Source organism: Aplysia californica, unplaced genomic scaffold (genome assembly GCF_000002075.1).
Source record: "Aplysia californica isolate F4 #8 unplaced genomic scaffold, AplCal3.0 scaffold00217, whole genome shotgun sequence".
Classification (NCBI taxonomy): Eukaryota; Metazoa; Mollusca; class Gastropoda; order Aplysiida; family Aplysiidae; genus Aplysia; species Aplysia californica.
The window spans coordinates 108951-131450 of NW_004797487.1; the positions used below are offsets into that span (position 1 = coordinate 108951).

The following is a 22500-nucleotide window of genomic DNA, read 5'->3' on the forward strand; positions in this document are numbered from 1 at the left end:
TGCATAGATAGGTAGGTAGATAGATAGATAGATAGATAGATAGATAGATAGAGAGAGAGAGAGAGAGAGAGAGAGAGAGAGAGAGAGAGAGAGACAGATAGAGGGAGAGAGGAGGGAGGGAAGGAGAGAGAGAGATTCTACACCATTCTTATCATACTATTATGTTTGTGCCCTGAAGGACGATGCAGACCCTCACCTCAAGATAAGCTGAGAGAGTCATGTAGACCTTCTCCCCATAGGCTGTGACACGGTTCAGCATGGTGGAGTTGTGCAAGCTGCTGTCCCAGGCAGCCTCAAAGACAAAGAACACTCTGTGGACACAGCAAGTTTTAGCTTTCATTTTTGTAAGCGTTTTACAGCACTTGCAACACAATTAGGTCATATAAGTGCTGAAAATTAGAGGGTGTTGCAAGGGAGTATCAAACACAAAAACTAAGGAGGAAAGATAAGGAGGACAGATGTTTGAAAGGAAAGAAGGGGCAAACAACACCAGACCTCCTGCCAACCGCCCATAAATGCAAGAAAAGATACATAATTTATGCACAATTGTTAAAAGAATGAAAAAGGTTTTTTCTCTCTCCTGATAAACATTGCTTTCTGGGCTTACAACAGTTGAACAGCTTGCAAACAATACAGAATCCTTCAATGCATGAGCTTTCAGATGGCACATCTTTGTCAACAATGGGGCATGTTTATATTTTGTATTCATCTGACCCCACTTGATCTTCTAACTCCACAAACTATCAAACTTCAGTGGCCAAGCCATATTGAATAAACAAATGGAATGACTGAAAAATGGAAGTTTGCTCTAAAGGTATGACTGACAAAAAGGTTTTGTTCCGTTTTCATTTTCGTAAGAGTTCTACGGCACTTGCAACACAATAAGGTCAAATAAGTGCCAAAGATTAGAGGCATTACAAGGGAGTAACAAACACTAAAAAGAATGAGAGATAAGGACGATAGATGAAAAAGAAGGTTGTAAAAGGGAATGATTGGGAAAAAAAAAGGTTGTACATAAGAGTGATTGACCATACATGGTTGTACAAAAGGACTTGATTGACAAATAGGAGGCTGGACAAAGGGAAACCTGACAAAAACAAATACTGCTGAGGCATTTTTGTTGTTGTTGTTATTATTGTTCGACTGAAGATAAGAACACTGACATATGAATGGTCATTTAGCGCGGGGGAAAAGCAAAACAGACAGACAGAAACAAATGAGGGAAACAGGATGCAGAATCTACCAGTTGCGCCTTCCAACCACCCATACTAACTCTTTAAACCCTGATTTTTTTTCCACAGTTTCCTGGAGTTTTTTCTTCAGTCACCTATTTTCTTCAGTCACCTAAACCTGGTGCACTATATCTCATTATAACCCCCAAAGCTTGCCTTCAACTTCTAAATGGCGGAAACAAAGGCTACAAAAAAACTTGGTTCTAGAATAGCTCCGAAAAACAAGCAAAAACTAGTACTAAATAAAACGAAACAGTTGTCACTAGTATCGGATGCAGCAACACGGTTATTACCACCGGATGTTCCCAGCGTCTGATGGGGTTTAAAGAGTTAAGAGGGTAGAAACTGATAAGCACAGAGCTTATACTAGTATGGGACAGAGCGTTATATAAATGCAATCTATTATTATTATTATAGATATGAAGAGAACAGTTTCTCAACTCACCTGTCGTCATTGTTGTACTGTAGGAAATGCGCGGGGAATAGACCCAGAGAGAGTACGGTTGTCTCTATGTCATAATCGTAAAACTCCTGTGTGTTCCTGATGCGACCTGGAGACAGTTGGATAAAAACCAATAGATATATAAATATGTTGCCACATCAGAGTAAAAGTGTGTCAAAAAGACTTACAAGATCCCGGCAAATAAGACTTTTATTAGTCTTTGTGAGCGTTTTATGGCACTCACAACGAATTTAGGTCATATAAATACCAAAGAGTGGAGTTGATATTGAAGAGTAACAAATAAAAAAAAAAGAAGGAGAGAAAAAGACGATAGTTGTTTTACATGAAAGAAGGAGCAAACCACACCAGAGCACCCGCCAACCACCCTCAAAAGGAAGAGAGGTAAAGAGATGCTTGATGGAAAGAAAAAGCAAATCACACCAGAGCACCCACCAACCATCCACCAGCCTTGACAGTCTGTTCAAATGTGTGAATACACAGAAACACACTGTTGCAATATTGGTCGTTTAGTGCTAGGAGAAAGCAAGAAAAGCAGTCAGAAACAACTGCAGGAAACAAAAGAACTACCACGAGACACTGGCCCTCTCTCTCTAACCATCTGCCAAGAGAGTCAATACATTTGACTTTTTCAAAGACACACACAAACACAGGTGACCTACTCAAAGACACAGATGGCCAAGCAAACTGAAGCTTACCAACGACCAGCTCGCGGACGTCCTTCCAGGCAAAGTGGGTCCTCTTTTCGTGTACAATGGTTATCCGCAGACGCCGCTGAATGCCCTGGTGGAGCTGGAACACGCCGCGGGTCGGGAGGTCGTCAGAGTGGTCAACCACAACCGGAACATATCTTTGGGGATGCGGAGAGGGAAATAGAGAGGTCAGTGAGATACAAACACAGGCACATAATTATTGTCGGCTAGCTCTTCAACTGTTACATTTTTCAGGAGAGATAAAGAGCTGTTTCAAATCTTTCACAAATGGTACCTACGTTATGTATTGTATCTTGCTTTTTACAACATTTAAAATTTGAATTTAAACCAAATATTTTACAAGTACGTGCAATTGACACCATAGATAAAGAAACTGTAATTTTTTTTTTTAATTCACAATTTTGGGCTTGGTATATCTGCTTAACACCAGCTGGGGTTCAAAAATTGTTTTCCACTCACTTTCCTCCCATGCCTTCAACCATTGCTTGTATGCTTCCCGGGAAGCTGAGAATGTTTCGGAGTGCTCTATGGTCTGCTGGGGTAATAATATAGTGTAAAGCGCATAGAGCCTGCTGTTGAGCGGGGATATGCGCTATACAAATGCTATCTATTATTATTATTGCTCCAAAAACATGCTTCTTAAGTTAATTAGGATGGTTGAAGCCCAAAGTAGTTCAGGATAAGTTGCATTACGTTTAGGAGGAGTGCTAGCATTTCTATTCCTATCTTCCTTCGTATTTATTTTTGCCTTATTTTCAGTTTGCAGGATATTTTTAGAGTTCTTCTGTAACATTTCTTTCAAAAGCTGTGATCCTCTTTTTTTTTTTATCTTGATCATTGATGGTATGGTACTCCTTAGAGTTCCTATTTTTTGTATCTTTGCATTGTAATTTTCCAGATGTATGTCATCTTTTTCAGTTTTGATCTCTCAGGTCCACACAGAAGCAACACACAGCACACACACTCACATACAAAGAAGAAACACCCAACTCTCTCCCTACTGGGCACCGTTAAAAGTACACACATCCACTTCGAACACACACGCGCGCACACACACACACACACAAACAAGAGAATGAACAAGTAACCCTCTTATATTTGGAGCCTGTCGACGCCCACACATTCAGACAGACATGCGCCCACCCTCAGATCAACGTGTAACTCACTCTCCATTTGGTGCCAGTTCACAAATCTCAAACCAAACCAGGAGATCACACTGGGAGTGCACAGGGCTGGAGCTGGGGAAGACAAAATGAACGCATCACATCACACACGTGGAAAAAAGTCTTTTTTTTTAAAATAGAGGTTTTACGGCGCTCGCAACTGCACGAGGTGATAAGGAAAAAGTCTGATGCATAAACACATCTCATTTAATGCATGTACAAAAATCCAGCGAGAACACCTCATTAAAGAGCATAGATAAAAGACAAAAGAGCACATTTCAGCAATCACGCGTATGTACACATTTCCTTTGACCTCAGTTAGGCAAATATGATCTTCTAAATAAACATTTTCCAGAAAAACATATATAAGGATGATGGATATACATTTCTAAATTATATTTTTTTGGGGGAAGTGTTTTACGGCACCCACAACTGCATAAGGTCATTTGAGTGCCTGGGACACATTGAACATTATCACTTAGAAGAACTATCTAGGCCAACTTGAGCTGAACAGGAAACTATCTTCCAGGAAAAAAGATGGTAATATCCCACAAAACAGACAGCCCCACGTAAAGAATCGAACTTTTGCCTTTGAGAGCACCAGCAAAAAATATACAATGTAATAGCTTAAGCACAAATGCTGGTGTAGAGACCTCTAAATGATGACCTTTAAACAGTGAGTGCGTTTTATAAAAGGCAGTTTTGTTAACAATGGAAACATAAAAATTAAAAAAGAAAGTAAATATAAAGATCGTCATGAGATAAACAGATGAGAGTAGAACAATAGTCACAAGCACCCATGTTTTGTGTACATTTCAACACACTTATCCCGATGAAACACAGGATTACGAAGCTTTCTGCTCTTTGAAATTAGCCTTGAGCTGTTTGGCATTTTATAACACAGTCTGTACAATAACAGCTAAATCTTCCCTGGAGCAGCCGAGAGCAAAAGCAATATTGAAACTTAGTAAAAGGAACAGACTATCCTTTGCCTGGGCTCCTGATGCTTTCTCCAGCCTTTCTACTGCTATTCCTTGGCTCCTTCTTACTGTTGTCTTTCAGCAAAACACCCCTAATCTTATGGTAGGTAAGATCTACACCATATCTTCTCAGATAAAGGTGAAAAATCTCGGAGGTCCTGTGGGCAAGTTGCGCACACTAAAGATCCCTTAGCGGTCCAAAATCTATAAGATTAAGCTTCAGCCACCACCCGGACAAAATTTAAAATTTCCTACCAACTGAAAATGTTTAATATGTCTCGCACACTCATATGACCTAATGCAGTTGCAAGTGCCGCAAAACACTTACCAAAAACAAAAAAAAAAGACAACAGCAGACCACCCACCAATGGCTTGGGTTTATCCTTAGAGATAAGGCTTCTGCCATAAATTAACACACAATATTAGCACAGCATGCAAGTGCTGTATGCAATAAACAAATTGCAACGCCGAGAAGACAAAAATATGTCACACACAGACGTAAAATTTTCCCAGTTTTCGCATTACGCCATCTCCATGCAGTTCGCTTCCTACATTTTCTTATTACAGTGCCCAAAACAGCAAGATTCTTTTAATTGAGAACAACATTCTTCCCACCCCATAATGAGTCTTGAAAGTACCTAGTGAAAAAAAGCATCCACATCCTGAAGCCACTTTCACTAGTAAGTAAGTAACAATTACAAAAGCACAGCGCAAGTGGCATGGAGAGAGCAATGCAAGAAGCATCATGATGGCTGCTAAACATTCCAGACAGTTAAAAACAATAACATAAAAAGGTATTAAAACTCATACTCCGAGGTATCGAATAAGCGCCCCCCCCCCCCCCCCCCCGCCCCCCCCGCCCCACCCCCGCTTATTTTTTGCAGCTCCTTATTCCATATCCCTCACTTATTATTTTCCAGCTTGCAATGACCGACGATCATGTGAAACATTGTATCTAGAATCTAAATATATCTGAATTACTTTTTTTTGTTTTGTAAACGGCAAATTACCCTCAGTATTAGTACTGGTACTGGGTGGGTTTTTTAATGAAATTGGTTTGTTCCTAAATGGGCAAAGTAACTTACTAAAATCACTAAAATTTCATGATCTCTTGTTCTTTTATTCAATAAAGGAGAAATAAAACAGATTTATTCCATTCCCTCGTTTATTAATTTTGGACCACATGTCCAACCCCCCCCCCCTCCTCGTTTATTTCCCACCCCCCTTTTATTCGATACCTTAAAGTAGTCCACCACCACAAGGATTAAAAGAGAAAACATAATATGTAGGTAACATATAGCACACATTATGTGTAAGAATATTATTTGTAGATTACTAGTTGGTAATAATATTTTATAAAAATTAAGCACATGGATTGAAAAAAAATTGAAAATCAGGAAGTCAGAGCAACATGGGTAGGGGGGAGGGGTAGGCTCTTGTGAGTGTGTGAGTGTGTGTGTGTGTGTGTGTGTGTGTGTGTGTGTGTGTGTGTGTGTGTGTGTGTGTGTGTGTGTGTGTGCGCGTGCGCGCATGTGTGTGTGTGTGTGTGCCAGTGATGAGGACAGGGGGGGGGGGGGGGGGAAAGAAGGGGTTGAATGAGCTTATACATGTCATGTCAAGTCTGATCATATTTTAAAATATCTACAGTCACTCCATTCATAAAAATAACAGGTGTGAGTCTAGTAACTACAGATTAGAAAACCAAAAACCCTCAAAGCAGTTGCCTTTCATTTGCCAGATTTTCTAAACACACTTTACAAGTAGGGTAGAAAAGAGGCCTTGAACGAAGATTTATTTTGTAATCCCCTCGTGGAAAACACACTGATGCTTGCTAAACAAACTGACAGATAGAAAAAAGTGAGGAAATCCCTCAGCCAGAAAGTCAACAGAACCGCAGTACCTAAAAATTAATACATCAGCTATTGGCTAAAGTTAACAAAGCCATACGATAAAAGCAGAGAACAAAATGATAAAAACCTAACAGCTTGGTCATCCAACTTCTTGAATAGCTGACACTGACAGATGTTTTCTCTTAGTCACCAGGTTAAATATAAGTAGCAGCTTTTAGTTGAGAACACCTTTTTACTTGAAGGGTCTAGCAAAGAAAATGCAATTATTTTACAGTAAGTGATCCAAACAAAAAGCATTATCAAAGATCGGATGTTTCTGCTTGGAATGCATGTTTTTCCACCAAAGAGAGGACTGCAAGCATAATAGTTAGTTGTTTGCTATCACTGATGCAAATTCACCGCTTCGATAAAGCTAGCAAAACCATCACCTGCAAGTCACGCCAAGCCAACATGTTCTAGCAAACTTTACATTGGCATAGGATCAGCCAGTTCCACGAAAAAGCATGCTGTACATAAAAAAATGAAAATCCCTTAAAATTTTTTATTTTGTCACCATAGCAATTTTTGATAGTATGATGTCTACTTGTGTGTTAGAGTTAATCAGAGGAAGTTATGTACGTAAGTTAGGGCACATATATTTTACGTTAAGACATGGGTATTGTAAAGTGCCTCGGGCTGCATCGTACAGAAGTGGGTGCTGTTGAAGTCATCTTCACTTTTATTATTGAGTAAAAAAGTCTCACTTCCACTCGGTAAGTTACAAAACTAATAACACCAGCCCTAAGAAAAGAGTTAGTAAAGAGATTTTTCACATATTTGTTATTGGCAATGATACTGGTTAAGTTATACAGCAAGGCATCTGTACAAGCACCTCGTAAAGAGTACGTAAAGAGGCTACATATTTGATATAAAAGTAGAAAAGATAATACACTGGTTAAGTCACAATGTTAGCAACCCAGCACCAGGTAGCTCATGCGCATCCCAGCATGCTCTAGCAACCAGAAGTTTCTTCCTTACCGAAAGCCTGCAGCCTTGGACACATTGAGAATGAGGGACCTAAACAGCAACAATCATAGCACGGTAAATCATAGTGTACACACTTAAGAATATAGAAATATAGCAAAACACAATCATGTACGCACATATACCAAAACAAGAATAAAAGCACTTACTATTCATATCACAATCACCAAACAAATACAGATTTATACCATACCAATAATAATGACAATAATTATGTAAAAGTAAAAGTAAATTCAGAGGAGGGACAAAAAAATTCAAAGTCCAAATCTACTTTTTACCCCCAAACATACACAAAGGTATTGAGAGTATGGTAAAGTATTACAAATAGGACCAAAGAGTGCGAAATGAACGTGTGCAATTGTGTGTGTGTTCTGTGCGAGTGAGTGCATATGTGTGTGCGTGTTTTGAGAATGTGTGTGTTTTGTGTGTGTGTGTGTGTGTGTGTGTGTGTCTGCGTGTGTGCGTGTGCATTTGTTTGTATAGATGTGCATTACACATGATGAAAAGAGAAGGAAGAGGATGGAAAGCTGAAAGGACCATGGAAGAATGAGGGGGAAAACAAAAACCTCTGCAATGTATGCAAGGTGCAAAAGAAAGCAAACACATCAAACTCAGGGAGAAAGCAAACTATTTTAAGGAATAATCTGAAGCCAGAAGGAACAGGATTCTATTACCATTTGAATGTATGTCATGCTCTGAAGATCTAAGTCAACCCTTTTCGCATCAGCAACATCTGGCTTATCAGCTGATTTCCATCTGCCTACCCCAAGTCTCAAACTGTCTTACTAGAGTCTTTAGCATACATCCACAGTGTTAACTATATCTCATTGTTTTTTCTCAAAACAGCTATTTACTGCATTGCTCAGTGTTCACTCCTTTGTTTGACTTCCACATAGTCCGAAGAACTAAAAAGGCAGTGTGCCCCTGATTATACGTATTTGTTGTGTCATGAGTTATAGGTCTTATGTAAGTGAGTAACTCGTATCCTAAGCCACAAAGATATACAGTATATAAGTATGCATGGACTTCTGGTGTATGAGTGTCATGTGTGGAGTACAATTCATATGTCCGGAGCTCTTTGTGCAAGTGTGTCGTACATGGAATACAATTCTGTCCTGAGCAAGCGTGTTGCATGTTAATGACAAAAGTGTCCTGATCTCCTTGTGCAAGTGTGTTATGTGTGGAGAACTGAGCTAAGAAACTTGGGCAAGACTACAACTGGTTCAACACATGAGTGTGTGTTCTGAGCTGAGCTGAGTATAAGTGAGCCCTGATGTACCACGGACTAAAGACCTCATGTAGCGTGTACTGTGTCCTGTTCTCATTGATGAGTTGAGTAAGCATATGGAGGGAACAACTATTGGCGGAGGGGAGAAGGCAAGATGCATAAAAACAAGGTAGGAAATATCACACAGCAGGCTACTAACAAGAAGTAATCTCTCAGCCATTTGTCTGACAGTTGAAGAGAAGACGCCCTGATGAGAAGATATTGTTAATTTTACTTTTATGGAAAGGAAGCACTGAAGAACTGGGGCAATGTAAATGGGGGTCAGATACAAACATCTTGTTAAATTTCTGTGTAAAAACATGCCATGGGTGCATTTAAATTCTTTGTACACTTTCAAATACTGTAAAATACAGATTTCTTTACTTTGCAAACGTAAACTCAGTCTGGGAGAAGAACACTTCTTTTAGGATGGTCATTCATGACTATTAAAGCAATTTCTATTCAAGGGATGACAGACTATGCTTGGATGGCATCTCAAATGCTAAATACTACCAACAGCCCATCTTTTGTCCTTCTATCCATGAAACTTTGAAATTATCTCCCTCTCTTTCTCATTTCTTTCTCTCTCTCTCTCATTTCTCTTTCTCTCTCATTTCTCTCTCTCTCTCTGTCTGTCTCTCTCTCTCTCTCTCGTTTCTCTCTCTCATCTCTCTTTGTCTCAAGAGCCAGCAGGTCTGGGACAGACGCTGGTGATCACTGAGAGTATAAAAAAAGAAATACTGGGCCACGCTAATAGTCCATCTAGACAAACACCCTTCCGTGCTACACAAAGAACCTACAAAATCTTCTTCATACTGAATAGAAATCTTGACCTTTCCCTTCTTGTCCACAAAAGCCTTTATTACAAACCAAAAAAAAGAACTGAAAACATACCTCTCCTTCTTCTTTCTTTGTTTACTATCTTGCTCTTCATCCTCTTCATCTGCTTCCTCGTCCTCTTCTTTCCTACTGGAATTTACCAAGATGTTCAGAACAGAAAGCACACACTAAAGCGAAAAATCGCTAAGGCATGCAGATACAATTACAGAAATATTATTTCTGCATGCTGAAACAAATATCATCTACAAATTAAAGAGAAAGGCTACACTAAAGGTGAAATCACAGACATCTCATGTAGACAAAATGAGAAATGAAATAATTCAACAAAATCACGGAGACCGAAACATTGAAGGGGGGGGGGGGGATCTTACAAGACTCAATGCGCATACATTGACACAATGACACAAACGTTTAGTGGCCAAGTCAACTATGGTGCCAACTGGCTTTTTAAAAAAATCCGGAACTTTTTCGACCACACTGAAATGCGCTTGTGGGGACTTAAAATTTACAGACTATGTTGTCTTATTCATGTTGCACCAAGACTTTTAAAATATTGCCCAATATTCAGATAATTCTAGAGATGTTGATTTCCAGTTTTATCTGGAAAATCATCAGCTGCTTTGAGTTAAATGCACTAGTCTAACACTAACAGCTCCATTGACACAGTTTGGTCTAGTCTGTAAACGCCGTGGCAGGAATTGGGATTATTTTTATCCGTTGCGATGCAAAGAAATAACATGAACAGAATACTTTTATAATATAATAACACTGTGAAAGACAGACACTTTTCTCCTTGACAATGGGTGACTGACTAAGACAGTTTTGATTGTACTTTACTTTACCCATGAAAAGGATATTTGCGACATTGGAATATGAGTCAAATGTCAATGAGACGTAACTAATTTGGACACCGAAATGCTTCACATCAAGTTCAACAAACACATTCTGACAACAGGTAGTTTTGAGTCAAATCTCTTCGAGACTGGGACGTAGTTAATTTTGACACTGGCCACAGCACTCACAAACACATTACACACAGAGGCACAAACTTGTGAGACTACAGCAGAAAATTCAATACCATGCTTTGCACAACAATTTAACTGACACTCACTAGAACATTAATTCTATTCACATGCTTATTGTGGCAAAAGAACATCACACTGAAGAGAAATGAGGAACTTGAATAGTCAAATAAATTATTTCCACTAAAAATCCTAGGCAAAAACTTAACAAGGAAGTAAACACACAGTAACACGCCAACTTAATACGAACATTGCAAAGGAAAGAGGTTACTGAATACAACACAGTTGATAGAAGACTGATGACAAATAAAACATAAAGACACTGAATATTTATGTTACATAATGAAAACAAAGGAAATATATATATATGTGTGTGTGTGTGTGTGTGTGTGTGTGTGTGTATGTGTGTGTGTGTGTGTGTGTGTGTATGTGTGTGTGTGTGTGTGTGTGTGTGTCTAAGTGAATCATCAAAGATAAGCGTTTTTGTGCGTGCTTAAGTGTATGCCTGCACAAATGAGAGTGCAGGTGTATATTTGAGTGTGTGACTGTGTGTATGTGTGTGTGAGTGCATGTATGTGTGTGTGTGTGTGTGTGTGTGTGTTTGTCAGCAGGCGTTCGACCACCACTTAGCAAGTATCTACGACTGAGTGAGCAAGTAGATATATGAAAATGAATATCAAAAGACAAAAATCGAAGCACAAAGAGATAAAAGAAAACCCCAAAACACTCACAATACATTTTAGCAATGGAGAAGTGAAGTGATAACAAAAAAGAAACCACGGCTAAAAAACACCACTGAGGGTCAGGGGTGAACGTCAATAGGACACCTCAAACAAAGCAACAAGTCCACAGTCTACGACAACATTGTAGCACACAAAATAAAGTCCACTGAACACATAGTGTGCACATTTATGTGCGCATACATGAGTGAGTGTGGAGTATGTATGTATGTATCTGCATATGTCGGGGGAGGGGGGGTGGGGGGTGGAGAGGTCAGGGGTCAAGTGTCCAGTACCTTGGAGCAGTGACGATGCCGAACTTGGGTGAGGGTACCGGCTTGGACACTGGCATGCTGGGGAAACTGCGGCTTGGGGGCGGCCTCACACTGGGGATGAGTAGGACGGCATTTTGAGTGAGGAAGGCAACATTTCGGCAGCTCAGCTTTTTTAAAGAGTTTTACGGCACTTGCAACACAATAAGGTCATATAAGTGCCGAAGATCAGAGTTGTTACAAGAGAGTAACAAACACCAAAAAGAAGAAGGAGAGATCAGGATGATAGATGTTCAGGAGCAAACCACACCAGAGCACCCGCCAACCACCCAAGGCTGCTCAGTGTAAGAATCCGTCATACCTCTCTTTTCAAAATTGTGTATGGGAAAGTCTAATACTGAGCAGTCCTGATTTTGAGTCAGGAAGACACAGTAGGACAATGTTTTGAGTAAGGCAACACTTTCACCAGTCAGAGAGACAGCACTTAAAGTGAAGAAGATCAACACTCTGGAAGATCCAGACAACGTTTTTAGTGAGGAAGGCACAGAGCGACGACATTTTGAGTAAGGAGGACAATATTCAAAATCAATTTAAAAACTCATGAAATGAAAAAAATCCCACTCCCTTCCCCCCCAGAGAACCAAAGAGTGTCAAAGGGGTGTAAAACATTTCATTGGCAAGCTGTTCAGTCGTACGAAGCTTGAAACTTTGAAAAATTCTGTTATGGCAGTTTCTCAATCTGTGGTATCGCTTGCAAGTACTCACAAAACATTTTGTCAAAATTCAAATTCAAATTTTTATTTTTGTTCATCTATAGTAGAGGGTTTTACGGTGCTCGCAACTGCATAAGGTCATATGAGCGCCAAGGGGTGGGTGTCAAGAGAGAAGTCTTTACAGGGAATCAGACTTTCTCTGCTCACCTCTCTAGCTTCAATAGCACAAGATCTACTTCGACTATCAAGGCACCCCGGAAATAGAAGGTTACAAGAGAGTGACAAACATACAAAAGAAGTTGAGGAAAATGACAAAAGTAAGGATAAAGAAAGAAAAAGCAGCAGTTCTCTGTTGTAATTCAGGCACAGTTATGAGCATGACATGAATCAGCCCATTTACAATTCTACTGTGCTTGAACGAGAAATGTCCCCCCTCGAGAAATGTCCCCCCTCGAGAAATGTCCCCCCTTTGGGAATGGCCTAAAGATACTACAGGCAGTGGCACTGCTCTGGGGGGGGGGGGGGGGTTTCAAATTCTACAGGTTGAAAAAAAGCAAGTAAAGATACATAATGCAGGTGCAATATTTCGTTAAAAAATTTTAAAAAAATTTCTCTCTCCAGAAAATTTTTAATTTCTAGGCTTAGAACATTTCGATTGCTTAGTGTAAGAATCCACAATACCCTGTTTTCAGTGAGGAAGACACTGAGTAGTCATTTTAAAAAACTTGCTGGTGATTTACAAAATAAGAAAGAAACAAAAAATTTGTGTGGTCCAGTGTGTGAGTACTCACTAGGGGCAGTCCTTTGCCTGCTCGTGCAGTGGGTGCTGTTGGTAGTGTCCCAGCACCTCAAAGACCAGTGGCTGGCTCTTCACATAGTCGATGAACGACTTGGTCACATTCACCGTGAACTGCAGGCGTTGGAGAGAAAAAAGAATTTATAATTAATGAGAAGAAAGAATAATAAATCAGGACAAAGAATGATGAGTGTGAAGAAAGAATAATGAGTGTGAGAAGAAATTAAGGTGAGTGAGAGGAAAAAACAAAGAGTGAGAGGAAAGAATAATGATTGACAAGAAAGCACAGTGAGGGAGAGTAAAAAAGAACAAAAGAGAAGAAAGGATTAGGAGTGAAAAGGAAGGATAATGAGTGAGCAGAAAAGATAGTGAGTGACTCTTTCGCTAAAGAGCATTTAACATTAAATGCACTCTACTATAGGCCATTTAGAGCTCAAGGAAACTATGCCAAAATGAGAGAAGAATTTATGAAGAAAATGAGTAAAATGAAAAAGAAAAAAACAAAAAAAACCAAAAAAACAAACACACACTAAAAAACAACCCAAAAAAACAACAACACACACAAAAAAACAACCAGTGTGCAGTGGTCATTTGTGCAAGTTAGCCACTCACATTCTGAACGTGGTAGAAGCCCAGTGGTGGTCCCTTGCCAGTGTTCTTGAGAGGCTCAGTGGAGAATGCCTCATCGTGGCGGTGCAGGAAACTGTGTGCATGGGTGTGGTTGGGAGGGGTGGGGGTGGGAGTGGGGGAGGAGAGGAAGGGGGGGGGGAGGAAAGGAAAGAGGGAAGGAGAGAGAAACAGAAACTTAGTTCAGCCACCAAACACAGTGAAATGCGAGCACAAACTTGACCCATATCTCCCATCTTTCCACTTGTAATCATTACAACAACCATGAATATTGCCTGTGGAACCCTTTTCACTTACCTATTAATTGTATGAATAAATCACCCTGTCTTCCCACCTAAAAAAGCCTAGGGTGCAGAAAAATGACGAACACAAATGGGTTTTCATGAAATTGACTGTGGCAGAGTGTTATTACAAGGATTGGGACATTATTGTACCTGCTGATTTACACTGAGTATGCATTGAACACACTAAGTTCCCCCAACGGTACAAATAAGAGAGGTATTTGAGAGGCATCAAGGTGAAATCAGGCACTCATCAAAATAATGAAATTGAAGATATCTGCATTTTTCTGCCGGTTTAGCAATTTTTATCAAATTTTTGTTGTTTGGCTCAACATCTTGTCCATTTAAAAAGACATTTCTGTGTGAATTAACTAAAAACACATTGAGTAAAGATACACAAAATGTAAATTTTCAGTTCCCAAGGACTCTCTAGCTATGCAAATCACCCAACTTTGGAGGCCATTTTTAAAGCTAATTTTACCTCTGAAACCCCACCTCCTCCAGTCATAAATATCTCCATTCCTATCTAAGATAGATGGTTAATTTTTAAATTGAAAAATAGACAAATGCCCAAGCTTTAAGATGACACCAATAAGTCCACATGCCCAAAAATTGACAAGCATCTTAGTCCACCGCGTCTTGACACATTTATTGTTTTCATTTCATCCACGCAGGCGCCTTCCTTTCCTGTCCTTCTGCCTGAACTCTTTTTTCTTGCAAACATGTTCAGCCATTTTCTGCCTTTTCTATTCTGCATTCAGTTCTTTTCCCAGGATTGATATCAATATTTTACACCCTCAAAGTTTACAAAGTTATAAAAAAGGGCCCATAAGCATAATTTAGAAAACAGCAACAAGTGGGAAAACTGTGACAGAATGGTGCATATTTTCAAATTAACATACAACAAATCCCAGAGATATTAAATTCAATATAGCTTACTGTCCATCACTAGTCAAACAGATGCATTTCTCAAATCAATTTGAGACGACAAAAGACGTGTGATTGACACTTGCTCAAATTAAAAGAAGAGTCCAAAAAGACGTGTCACAGAAGAAGACACTGTGACGACTTATTTGAATAGAGAGATGTCACCATAAAGGACTACTTAAACTGACAGAAGAAGTTTGCTTTGTTTGATTTTGGTAAAGAGATGCACATAATCATGATAAAACTTTACTGCAGTTGCAGAATACTATTTCAACGGATGGAAAACACGATAAGAAACTTACTTCAACTTACAGAAAACATTACAGCCAACTTACTTGAGCTTTCAGCAACTTACTTAAACTTACTGAAGTTTGTTTTGTTTGATTGAATGAAAAAAAGCACATCGTTATGATTTAACATTAATTCGGTGACAAAATAGTACATGAAGTGACAGCAAGCACCAGTAATAATAATAATAATAATAATAGATAGCCTGTATAGCGCAAATGCCAGCTCAACAGCAAGCTTTATGCCCTTTACAATCTACATTATTACTCCAGCAGACCTGATAGCATTCTGAAATGATCTCAACTTCACTAGAAGCATATAGTGCAGTTAGTGGAACTGACTGATTTGAATGTTCAGCAACTTACTTAAACTCCGACTTATTGGAACTTTGAACGACTTATTTGAACTTTGAGCGACTTATTTGAACTTTGAGCGACTTATTGGAACTTTGAGCGACTTACTTGAACTGACAGAAGATGTCGGCGTACTCCGGCGAGATGTAGGAGGCCTGCAGGATGGTGACCCGGAACTGGAACTGGCTGTTGATGGTCAGGTGCTCGGGCAGCTCTGAGCTGATCATCTCCGGGCAGTAGTCAATCTTGTCCGAGTCCGAGCGGTTGTCGCCGGTCACCTGATGCATCTCTGGACAAAGAGTAGACGAGTAAAGTTTGAATATGAGTTAAAAGAAGTTTTAGATTTAATAAGAGTTTAACGGCACTTGCAACACAATTAGGTCAAATATGAGCCGAAGATTAGAGGTGTTACAGGAGAGTAACATAAGGAAAAAAGAAGGAGGAGAGATAAGGATGATAGATGTTTGATAGGGAAGAAGGAGCAAATCACACCAGAGTTAAGAGAAGCACATCAGCACAATCATGGTTGTATAATGCAGTGAGAAAGTAAGACAAACAGACAGGAAGTACAGAGGAAAAACCAGAGGCGCCCTCTAACCAACTGCATGTGCAAAATGAGGGAGTGCACAACAAATAAGGTGAAAGAAGAGAGGGAGCAAGCGGTCACTAAAGGGAAGAGGAAAGCAAAAGCAAAGAAAAAAAACAAGTCAGAAGGGGACAGGATGATGCAACGATACAGTGTGGTAAGAGTTAAATGCACCTTTCTACATTAAATAAAATTCTACTTAGATAGATTTTGTCAATTAGGTTTACAACATAATGGTATACGAGAAAAGATACAAAATATACAATAATCAAGTAAGGCTACACAGTTCATTATAACACACCTTTATGGACAATCTCACAAACATGCCATTGCTGGTCACTACTCTTCCGTTGTTTTTAGTTTGTATGGTCTTACTCAAGGACACCCCCCCTTCCACTTGTAATCGTGGAACATTCCAAATTCCCACCTGTAAGACCACATCCCTTTATGCATTATGAAAATATCCAGAATCTGACCCCACCCCTCCATCTCCCTCATCTTACCATAGCAATGAATGATGGAACAGCCCAAATCCCTACCCTTCTCTCCCCCCTCACCTGTAGTAATGGAACTGTCCTGGTTCTGCCCCTCGCCCTCCACAATCCTCAGCTCCTCCATGGAGGAGACAGCCTCCAGTTTCTTTGCCAGCTGATCCGGCAGAGGGAAGCTCGTGGTTTTCTCCTGCTTCTGATAAAAAAAAAAAAAAGAGGAAATGATCAGTACTGCGGGATAACATTTTTTACCAGTGCAAAGAGAGTCGGGGAGAGACAGCAACCTGTGTGGAAAAGCCAGAAGAATATCCAACCAGCTGATAACTGGCACGATCAGCAAGCCAACCCTTTCATGGATCCTGGAGAGGAAGGAGGAGCAGCTATGGCATTGTACCGCCTGCAGTGATACCTATTTTCCAACCAAGCAAGTAAGTAAGTAAGCAAAGTACATTTAAACAGTCAAAATAGTCTGAGTAGGTCACCCGTAGTCAAAGATCTTACAATATCAGTGACAAATCAACAACGGTCTGAGTAGTGTATGGATACAAGCTGTTTTTTAAGTGAGTTGGGTTCTAACGTGTTATTTATAGAAGCATTTTTGCTTGTCTGCTATGGGTGGATAACATTGTGTATAAATGAATTGTTCCAAATCTAACAAAGAAAAGATCTTTTCAGTACAGTTGAAATTGTCTAAGACAGTCACCCATTGTTGAAGAGCACAGTGGCTGTCTTAGACAGGATGGTGTCTTGGAAAGTGTCATTATGATTAAATAAAAAACGCAAGGAATAAAGGGGAAAGTGGTCGTTTGTACAGGTGATTGTCTTGGACAGGAAGGTATTAGAGCATGTTTGTATTTATACCAAAGTGTGTAAGAGTCTGTGTGTATGTGCATGAGGGAGGGGTGCAATAGCATATGTGCCTGACGACGCAGTCACTCAAAGATCACGGCGTCACTTTTCGCCTGATTCTGTTACTTTTAGTTAGCGTGACTCAGCAGCCTGCGGGAGTTCCCCAGCTCGGGGTCACGGGGTTAATGAGCCCTGAAGCGACTTTGTCGGTGTCGGTCAGGAAGTTCGCATTTTTGACTATGTTTAAAACGATACAACTTCTTCCCAATCCCACACAGCAAACCATTTCACGGATGTACTAAACGCTCAATGTCTTGAGATTTATTCTGCGTTACAATGGTTAATTTCTGTGCCTTAGTTTTTGTTCTAGACAAGTGTTTGTAGAATACCCAATTTGTCCTATTTTAGTTACAAACTTATGAATAAACGATTGATAATTTAAAAAAGGCTTGACAGATCTCTCCAAAATCTGTGTTAAATATCATGTCTTTTACCATGAGAAATCTTAAATCTACACGAATAGTAATAGTCAAGTTATAAGAGAAGAAAGATGCACATCTGCATTTTTAAACTAAAGACGATCAACGTTAGCTCTTATTTTACTATTAAATAAGAGAAAGTGACTCTGCATTTGTTCATGAATCATGCTGTGTCTGTGGCAGCCTGCATACAACTAAAAAGATATAATATAAGCGAATAAAAAACCCACAAAACTGTGTAAATACAAGGGTAGAGATAAACTTCTCATATGAAATAAAAATAATGACAGCTAAAACATTCATTCTTAGTTTTTGAGTCGGAAATATGCGCGGACACAATGATGAATGTAAAGAAATCAGTTACATTGTCAGTTATTGCAAATGGTCATAGAAACGAAAAAAAAGCTGGAAAAGTCTAATGCTGATTCAGTGTCCCAGGAAAGCTAGAAATTATTCTTACAACCCAATTACGAGAAGTCATCCCTATTATTCAGTCAACTTACAAAACCTAGACTTAGCGTTTTAAGAAAAGTAAGGAATTTCTGGAGTGTAACAGATACTGTTCGTGTATTAGATCTACGCTGAAGATGTATTCTAGCACTAAAATCGATTTGTACTTTTCTTAGAGAAACTTCATGGTAACTTTTACAAATTTTCGAGAAAATATGGGAATATTCACGATTATATTAGACACATAAAGTTGTCTTTGGAGGAATTACTTCACAGTGAATTGTGTGCCCGATGGATAAAATTGCAAAATTACAACCTTTTATTATATGCGCAGATACCATCTTTTCTGAGTATCTGCACCCAATGCTATGTCGTTCATGTTCCAAAAGTTCGACAGATTTTGACAAGGCCTTTTTTTTATATTGATTTTTTTTCATTCACGCTAGTCCAAAAAAAATTACAATTTAGCATTGCCCACTCCAGCGCGACTAACGAAATAACCAGACAAGTTACAATGTCCGTTCTTTTTTGAGTCTCAAGAGCAGAAATGCGTGCTTTGGGTGCACTAAATGAGAATTACCATAAATACAAGGATACACCTTAAATTGTACGTTGAAAAGTACCAAAAATTAAGTCGGCCCAGACAGAGCGGCGACAGGGAGCTAACCCCCATGACCCCGATGTGATAAGGCACCCGGCGGGGAACCCACGGCGGCAATTAAAATTCCATTGCCGGTGCGCCGTGAGATATGCACTACATACATACGTACATACACATAAGCACGACATATGATTATATAGACTGCTGAGCGTAACACACCGCCATGTGCCATTTGGAAAAGTGACATTTGGTGAAGTCTTACACTGAGCAGTCAATATGAAGAAATAGTAAATGCCAACCTTGTTGAAGTACTCCTCGTCAGAGAAAGTTATCTTGGCATTGCCAGACTGCTTGATGCCTGGGGTGAACTCCTGAGGTTCGTCTTTGTCTAGAATGGAAAGAAAAACAGGGATAACAGTGGGAAGGCAGGAAATAACTTGAAGAAAAAAAAATACTTTGGAAATTGTCCAAGCCCACCACCCATTTTCGAGGAGTTAAGTGGCTGTCTTACACTGCCTTGGGTAGTATCATTATAATATAGAAAAAAGGAAGTGGGAAGTGGTCATCTGAAAAGGTGATTGTAGTTTTGGACAGGTGTATGTTATAGAAAGTTAGATTTTATTCTAATTTTAGAGAGAGTTTTTCAATACTTGCAACATAATCAAGTTATATAAGGGTCAAAGATTAAAGGTATTACTACAAACAAAAGAAGGAGGAGAGATAAGGAAGACAGATGTCTGACAGGAAAAAAAGGAGCAATCTACACCAGCACCACGACATCTGCCAACCGCCCACCAGTATTATTATAATATTGTAAGGTGCGAAGTGGGAAGTTGTCATTGGTTCAAATGATTGTTTTGGATGGGTGACAGTAAAAGCAGGTTTGACTGTATGTAGTTTCAGAGTCAAAGTCAAAGGAACATTTGTAAGAAAACACAATTGTACACAGCAGTATCGGCTGCCAGATGAACAGCAACCATGACAACAGCAACGACTACAACAACTTTTCCCCTACCCGTAATGGCTTGCACAGCCACACGTAGGTAGCCTTTCACATCTCCCTTGTCATTGACGATGGCGACTCTGTGCACTAGAGGCACAGGGTAGAACAGGTTGCTCAGGTACACAAATGCTCTGAAGAGAAAATACAAATACAACAAGCATTCAGGTCAAGTTTTCATAACTTGAAATTTACATCATACAGACAAACCTTTCAGAAATTCACCTCATACACGCAAGGTTTTCAGAAACAAGCGACACCTTAAAAATTTGAATTTGTTTTTAAATTGCAGTTTCTTTATATGTGGTATCGGTAGAATGTGCTTAAGAAACATTTTGTTAAAATTGAAATTTTAAATGTTGAAAAAAGTAGAAATGGATACATAAAGTAGGCACAATCGTTTGAAGAAGAAACCACTTTTTCCTTTCTCCAGAAAAATGTGGCTTACTGGGCTTAAAATAGTTGAACAGCTTGCTGACTACACAAAGATAAATATGTCACAAATTGGTGGAACGAGGCCCTCTCAAATTTTTGGCCATGAGAAGTTATTGGTATAATCTGAAAGCTTATTCATTTTGTTTGTTTTCTATGAAAAAAACCCACTCGTCTATCTTGAATAGAAGTTGAAATATTTGCGATTGAAGTAGGTGAGGGTAGCATGGTTTCAGATGTAAAATTATTAAGAGAAGGGGGAGAGACACAGACAGACAGGCTGGCAGACAGACAGATACAGAGGGAAAAAAACAGATATAGAAAGAAAGAGACAAGAGTGAAAGACAGACAGACAGACAGAAAGGGTGAGAGAGAAAGAAAAAGGCAGAGAGAGTGAGTGAGAGAGTGAGAAAGAGAGAGAGAGAGAGAAAGAGAGAGAGAAAGAGAGAGAAAAAGAGACAAAAAGACTGAGAAAGAGAGAGAGACACACATGCACACACAAAAAGACAGAGAGAGACAAGAGACACAGAGTAAAACAAATAAACACATATTAAAAGAGTCTTATTCATTACGACAAAATGTCTGACCTGCCGACCAGCCGGAACCAGGGGAACCTGTCGTAGAAGGGATCGCCGCCGGTCATGCTGTCTATGTTGGGCTCGGGGGAGGTCGGAGACAGCTCCGCCTCGTTGTGGTACATCTCACGCATCAACTCCAGGCGCTGCCTGCAGGGGGAAGCAGCAACAAAAAGTCAGCCACAATGAACTTTTCTTTAAAAAAAGTTTTAGTTAGAGTTTTACGGCACTTGCAACACAATAAGGTCATATAAGTGACGAAGATTAAAGGTGTTACAAGAGAGTAACAAAGATAAAAAGAAGGAGGGGAGATAAAGACGGGATAATTTTTTAGTTTTAGTAAGAGTTTTACGTCACTTGCAACACAATAAGGTCATATAAGTGCTGAAGATTAGAGGTGTTACAAGAGAGTAACAAACACAAAAAAGAAGGAGGGAAGATAAAGACGATAGATATTTGATAGGAAAGAAAAAGCAAACCACACCAGAGCACCCGCCAAACACTCACACAATTAACTTTTGAATCGCTGAAAGGCTATGACACAAAACACACCTACATACATAGAAACATACACATACCACATTCACACACAAATATAAATACTTGAACTTTTTATGTGCATATACTTTTACATAAATATTATATATATTATATAATAACATAATAATTTCAAATTATATAACACATCCAACAGTGTCCTGTTCATTGAATAGTCTTTATTGCAACTACATGGAAATGATACTGTGTGTACACTGAACTCATTCTGATTATGGAATAGATTATGAAGCACAACTGAGTCAAAGTAAGCTCTGCATTAAAAATTATCAATATGACATATTACTTCTTTTAGCACAATTCATGCTTGAAGAATTTTAACAACAGTAAGCACCTCCCCCTCACATGACTAATGGAACAGTCATTACAAAATAGTTAAGTAAATTCTCGATAAGTTAATTACGGACTGGTGGACAGAAAAGCATATTTAATTTTTTTTTTTACAGAAGGTCTGATATAAAGAAAACCATAGTTGATTATCTTTTCTTACAGATGGTCTAATGGAAAGAAAACCATATCTGATTATCTTTTCACAGCTTCAACTTACTCCAGTCGTTTCGCTGAACACATATTATGTGTTTTAAAATAGGGTAAGCAAGGCATACGCTTGGCATACATATTCATAACATCGCAAAACAAAGGCCCACAATCATAAAGAACAATCATAAAGAACAATCATAAAGAACAATCATAAAGGGGGCAAAAATAGCATATGAAGCAGATTTCCAAGTAAACAAAAAGACAAAGAACTTATCTTTAACCCATTGAGAAAAGAAAAAAACATTAATGGAACCAAGTGGTTGACATAATATACAAAAACATGGGGCGAACATTAGTCAGGCGAACGAAAAACTTAAGGGAAACTCATGGTACAGTACAAATAAATGTAAGGATAAGTTATGCTTGTAAAAATGCTGTTCGTTTCTAAATACTGAGCACAATAATGATGAGGATGA

General features: G+C 39.2%; 1 protein-coding gene across 1 annotated transcript in view; it reads right to left on the reverse strand.

The window, feature by feature from the left end:
* LOC100533544 (kinesin 3) overlaps window positions 1-22500 on the reverse strand; it is a gene marked incomplete in the record, with an annotated part of 110535 nt that overhangs the window by 22106 nt on the left and 65929 nt on the right. Inside the window, 13 exon segments of the mRNA XM_035970078.1 lie at window positions 197-311; window positions 1678-1783; window positions 2391-2542; window positions 3572-3643; window positions 7416-7454; window positions 11566-11655; window positions 13046-13164; window positions 13663-13753; window positions 15635-15815; window positions 16670-16799; window positions 19282-19370; window positions 19998-20116; window positions 21002-21139. Coding sequence (XP_035825971.1) covers window positions 197-311; window positions 1678-1783; window positions 2391-2542; window positions 3572-3643; window positions 7416-7454; window positions 11566-11655; window positions 13046-13164; window positions 13663-13753; window positions 15635-15815; window positions 16670-16799; window positions 19282-19370; window positions 19998-20116; window positions 21002-21139 — 1441 coding nt within the window.